Source organism: Perognathus longimembris, chromosome 13, assembly GCF_023159225.1.
Source record: "Perognathus longimembris pacificus isolate PPM17 chromosome 13, ASM2315922v1, whole genome shotgun sequence".
NCBI lineage: Eukaryota > Metazoa > Chordata > Mammalia > Rodentia > Heteromyidae > Perognathus > Perognathus longimembris.
The window spans coordinates 13413089-13419397 of NC_063173.1; the positions used below are offsets into that span (position 1 = coordinate 13413089).

At 42.1% G+C, this 6309-nt stretch overlaps 1 protein-coding gene and 1 pseudogene across 1 annotated transcript; one reads left to right on the plus strand and one right to left on the minus strand.

The window, feature by feature from the left end:
- Window positions 1–232: 232 nt before the first annotated feature.
- LOC125362251 (olfactory receptor 51H1-like) lies at window positions 233–1186 on the plus strand. Its single transcript, XM_048361008.1, has one exon. It carries the CDS (start codon window positions 233–235, stop codon window positions 1184–1186), a length of 954 nt encoding a protein of 317 aa, XP_048216965.1.
- Window positions 1187–4983: 3797 nt separating this feature from the next.
- Window positions 4984–5988, minus strand: LOC125361640 (annotated as a pseudogene).
- Between the last annotated feature and the right edge of the window lie 321 nt (window positions 5989–6309).

The following is a 6309-nucleotide window of genomic DNA, read 5'->3' on the forward strand; positions in this document are numbered from 1 at the left end:
TAGCTATCTATTAATGAATTAATTTAACATTTAAGTCCCAGGTCTCATGCATTCACACAGGCATATTATACACATACGCATGCGTATACATACACACATTCAGGAAATCAAATGGGTGTATTCTCAGGCAGTCACACTGTAATAAACCTTTAAACTCTACCATTGTGATTTTAGGAAGTCAGTGCTGTGGATCTCTCAGGCTCTCTCCTCATGCCTAGATCACGTTGGCTCCATGGCAAGTAACCACACCCGTTTCCAACACCTTTACTTTGTCTTGACTGGGATTCCAGGGCTTGAGGAAAAGTATTACTGGATGGCATTTCCTCTGGGTGCTATTTATGTCGTTGCTCTCTTTGGCAATGGCATCATTATCTCTACCATCAAGTCTGAATCGTCCTTACACATCCCCATGTACTACTTTCTGTGCATGCTGGCATTTGCAGACATGGGACTTGCCCTTTGCACTCTGCCCTCTATGTTAGGCATATTCTGGTTCAACTACAAGTTCATTGCCTTTGATGCCTGCCTTGTTCAGATGTACTTCATCCACACCTTCTCAGCCATTGAGTCAGGTGTGCTGGTGGCCATGGCCATCGACCGTGTAGTGGCAATCTGGAATCCCCTGAGGTACAGCACTATCCTAACCAACGAGGTAGTCTGCAAAGCAGGGATAGTTATCTTGTCAAGGGCAGTGTGTGTGGTCTTCCCTGTGCCTTTCCTTATCAAACGGCTCCCCTTCTACCGCTCCAACATCCTCTCCCACTCCTTCTGCCTCCACCAAGATGTCATGCGCCTTGCTTGTGCCAGCACCCGTGTCAACAGTCTCTACGGCCTCATCGCTGTCATCTTCACCAAGGGCTCAGACTCGCTCTCCATCCTCTTGTCCTATGTGTTCATACTGAGAACAGTGATGGCCATCGCCTCTGGGGAGGGCCGGCTGAAGGCGCTGAACACCTGTGTTTCCCACATCTGTGCTGTACTCATCTTCTACGTGCCACTGATCGGAGTGTCTGTCATCCATCGCTTTGGAAAGCACCTGTCCCCTCTGACGCATGCCCTTATGGCGAACGCCTACCTTCTTGTACCCCCAGTGCTAAACCCCATAGTTTATACTGTGAAGACTAAGGAGATACGAAAGAAGATTGTCCAGATGTTTGTTCCAAACAAAATTTCTGCAGAAGGGTAGAGTCTTCCAATCTGGAGAGAGAATGAGTCTATTCAATGATGGCAAATTCAAATGAGAAATAAAGTTTTATTTATTTTTAAAGTGTGGTATTTAAAAATAGGAAAAGACAAATTTCTCTGCTCAAACAAAATACTTCCCCTTGTGCCAAATTGTCTTTTGTTTGATATAGAAATAGTGGATCAATAAAAGGGATTTTCCCATGTAGGCCTACATTTAAGATTACATAGAATATCTGAGAGAGGAAATATTACTAATTGCACTAAAAATAGCTCCATAAGTGAGGATAACATTGCCTGTTTGTGGATTATTGAAAGAAATAAAGCACTTAATTTGTATAATGTATATAAATAAACATACACCAATTTTTAAAATAGCTCCTTCATCAGAAATAGGCCAAGGTTTTTTTTTTTCTTCTTTCAACTACAGTTAATTAATTAGTTAACTGTTAATGAATTAATTTAACATTTAGGTGTCAGGGCTTGTATTTCTTGATACTGACTTCTCCATTTTTTTTCTTTATTGTCAAAGTGTGGTATAGCAGGGTTAGAGATTCATATGAAAGGCAGTGAGTGCATTTCTTGTTCTACTTGTTACCTCCTCCCTCATTTCCCCCCTCCCCTCTCCCCCTTCCCCTTTCTCCCCAAGAGTTGTGCAGTTGGTTTACACCAAATGGTTTTGTAAGTGCTGCTTTTTGAATGGTTTGTCTTTTTGTTCTTTGTCTCTCGATTTTGGTATTCCCTCTCCCTTCCCCAGTTCTAATACCCATATAAACATTCTACTCTACAAGTGTTCATTTCTATGTTGGAAATTAACTTCCTTTTTCTGCAAAAGCATTCCAGACAATGTTCTACCACCAAGCTAGACTTTTAGCACTGTGGATTTCTCAAGAAGAGTTGAAAAATTAGCCAAAAGCCACAGACACAAATATTTTGTGATAAATTTTCATTTTCTCAGAGTTTTTGGATGTGTGTAGAACATTTTTCTTGAAGTGTTAGCACATTTTTCTTAAAATTCTCAGAAGGCATATAAAAATTCTTTTTCTTTCTTTCTTTCTTTCGTTTTTTTTTTTTTTTTTTAGTAGTGGCTCTTGAACTCTGGGCCACGGTGCTGTCCCTGAGCTCTTCAGCTCAAGGCTAGTGAGCCACAGTACCACTTCTGGTTTTCTGGTGGTTAATTGGAGACAAGAGTCTCATGGACTTTCCTGCCTGGGTTGTTTTGAACCTCAATCCTCAGATCTCAGCCTCCTTATTAGCTAGGACTACAGGCATGAGCCACCAGTGCCCGACAATATAAAAATTCTTACAAGGCCTATTGCTAGCAGAGGAAAGTTGTAAGGCATAGTCTTAAGTTTGACAGAGGCCTTTTCTCTATGTTAAAATTATAGTAGGCACTCTTTCTCTCTGACTAAAGAATCTTGTATTCCTAAGAATTAATCTTTGCCTAGAAGCTCTAATTAATTTTTTTTAATTTTAGGACATACTAACTGGAAGGTTCGGAATGAAACAGTTCCTTATCAGATTTAATGCTCTTGTTCATTTATACGATCTCCTCTTGATGGTCACAAGATGGAACGTTGGCAGGAGGAGTTATAGAGGTCATGGAGTGAGGAGGGGAGAACTTGTAGAAGTGGCTGCGTCGTGTGAGGGGAAGTGCGGAAGGCAAGTGATAAAACTGGAGGAGAATTCAAGGAAAATATATTGTATATGCTGATATGAGAAAAAGTCTGTGTGTGGAGGCATCAACTTCATGTAGCAATGGAACCAAAGTCAAAATGCAGGGAGAGAGAAGGGATTGTGCACCCGGGCACGAGGTGCATGTACAGTGTGCTGCTAGGAAAATTCAGGGTACTAATGTCATCTGATAGCCCATTAGAGAATGAGGGCATTGGAAGGGCATCTGCAGCAAATTGCCCCAGTCATCATAGAGCTTGAGAAATTTAAAATATTCTCTCTGGCTTTTATTCTTACTATAGAGTAAATGATGGTTACCATCTATAGCTATCAACCTATACAAGAAAAATAAAAAAGAGGGCCTCCCCTAAGAAATATTAGATGTAGGTACTAGTGTGTGTGTGTGTGTGTGTGTGTGTGTGTGTGTGTATGTATATAGTTGGTCGTGGAGTTTGAACTCTGGGCCTGGGTGCTGTCTCTGAGCCTTTCAAGTGAAGGCTAGCACCTTACCATTTGAGCCACAGTGCCACTTCTGTGTACTAATATATTATATATATATAAGAATCCATAAAATAGCATTTTTGAAGGATCAGAGAAACTTAAATACAGTTCTTTCCTATTCTCCCTTCTGGGTCAATGGATTACAGTGAGTTTTCTTGGGTATATGTTTTCCAGTCAGACAACAGCAACACTGACAAAGATACAAATGGTATATCTCAAGAAATAGTGTTTCTAAAGTACTGTGAGGATCAAAAGTATGAAAACAATCATATCAATGGAGAAAAGAACATGGTTATGTCACATAGGAGACTGGGATAATAGCTTAACATTTTCTGGTGGGTTTTAGTATGGAGTTTGAACTTAAGTCTTCCCAAAGTTAAGCACACACTCTCCTATTAGGCTACATCCCCAAACCCACTAATATTCTATTTACACATCTTTGCAACTGAATAAAAAAATGTCAAGATACCAAAATATGCTTCAAAATATGCTTTACTAACACTATGTATAGCATTCACTTTTACTTAATAAAATAAGCCTAAGTCATGGCTCACAAGTCACATACGCATATTAGAATCATTTGGAAAATTATAAAACATGAAGTTAGATCTAAGCCCTCCTCAAATGAATACAAACATTTGGGGATAGAGACCACTCATCAGCATGAAGTTAGATTGTGTGTCTCCTGCTGTTTGCCTTGTGTTCTGTGGTTCGTTGGGTGGTGAAGGAGTCAGAAACAGGAAGAAACTGCAGGAAATATGCATTTCCCTGTTTGAGAGTTTTAGACACGGAGGAAATGGTGAACACTGTCATGTATGGTAGTGTGGACAGGCAAAATAGCAAGAGCTGAAGATGGAAGTACCTGGTCTGCAGCCCATGGAAGACCTTGGGAACTTTTTGACATCTATGATCCTAACACATGTAAACCCTGGTTTTATAAAATATTCTTGATCTATTTCCAGTTGTTTCCATGATGATAAACATGTTATGATATATTTGATGTATGTCTTTCTAAATATGAATGATTGCTATTAAGAGAGCCAAAAGGGAAACCAGAACATGGATATTTTGTAAAATGGTAGCGCTGATGCCAAAAAAAAAAAAAAGACTAAAAAAGTGTACATGTAGCTGGGTGTCAGTGGCTCACGCCTATAATCCTAGCTACTCAGGAGGCTGAGATCTGAGGATGGTGGGTCAAAGCCAGCCAGGGCAGGAAAGTCTGTGAGACTCTTATCTCCAATTAACCACCAGAAAACTGGAAGTGGTACTGTTACTCAAGTGGTAGAGCGCTAGCCTTGAACTGAAGAGCTCAGGGACAACGCCCAGACCCAAGGCGCAAGCCCCATGACCCCTCCTCCCAAAAAAGTGTACATGTAGCAAATACAGAAACAGAAATCAGCCTGATTTCAAAGCTGAGTGGAGCGGAAATAAAATATAGAACAAGAATCACAATTTAGAGGCACAGAGAACTGCAGTAATTCTTTGCCTATCTCGTGTAAAGGTGGCTTTGATAGACATCTTTTGGCAGCAACTATCTGCTTTCAAATTTCTTACAAGTATTTTACAAACTCACCACAATCTTCAGCTTGTGGTTTTTACTCTGAACCCCCCTTTTTTTTTAATGACTGGTTCTATTCTCTCCTTTTATTTGGAACATGGGCAGCATTATAGTTTCAGATCATTAAACACACTTGGTGATAAAATATTGACAATGAGCAGGACCTGAATTCTGGTTGTGGTTTCCCAGAGGGTAGGAAGAGAGGACAGGTCCAAGATCATCTCCAAAGGAGAACCACATTACTCAGTGAGCTACCAAAGGTTTTGACTTCAACTCATTAAGGGCAAGGAGTACCGGTCCTGGCCAACTATCCATGGTCTTCACCACAGCAAGTCACAACCTCCAATTGTTCAAAGTAGTTGTAGATAGAAGAAGGCAATTAACTCCAGACTGACTTAATTCATCTGAAAGACTACTGACGCGTCCTCCATTCATGAGGTGGCAAAAATGTTCAGAGTGACTGAAGCACAGATCCTTTCATGTGCTCCCAGTTGTTATACAGTGCATAGAGGCTGGTAAGTGTAAATCCTGCCAGTCCCCCTCGTGCTACTCCTTGAAGGCCACCTGTACATTTATACAACACGCCCGTCAAGGTTCCAGCTGCTACTGTGTTCAGGTCATCTTCTGCTCCTCGTTGATTTCTCAATAATAACACCAAATGCACTATAGAGCAAAGCCAGAGAACCTAAAGTATTAGCCCAAAGTGCTCCTTGCCTAGTTGCCATATTCAAAATCTGTACACGTTTCTTGGTTTGGACCAGGCCATGTTTTGGGTTTCTTTCAATCCTAGCCGTAGACCATTCACTGCTCCGAATGCAGCCCCTGTCATGCAACATCCTCCAATAGTAAAGAAGGCTAGTTCAAATCTGCCCCGGGTTTTATTGGCTCCAGTAGGTACAATAAACTCATCTGTGTCCTGCACCAGATATCGTGGATCCACATTTAAATAAGGAGATAGAGGATTCATACCAGTGAACGGCACGCCGGCCAAGTCCGCGTGCGGTCCCGCTGGCTCCGAAGAAGCCCGCCAACCCTCCCGTGGTTTTGTTGCCATTTCCCCCGCCACCCTTCATGGTGTGGCGCCTTCTGCTTCAAGCAGCTGCCTCAAGACGTGGTCGCAGGGCTAGGCCTTCGCTCCTCGGTGACCGCGGGAGAACCGGCGTTACCACCGCCTCGGCCACACGCTGACCTTCCTACTCTGAATCCTTCTTCCAACTATCTCCTTGCTTTCTCCTCTGACGTGCAGTCGTCTGCTTGTAAAACACCTGCCTCTCCACGCCCATCCCCGTTTCTCTGCTCTGGCTTGCCTATATGCTTCAATAGTCTGCTTTGTGTGCTTTGTCTAGCTCATGGACCTGGCCTGCTAATAGCAGCTCAGCATGGAGCTAGCCCTG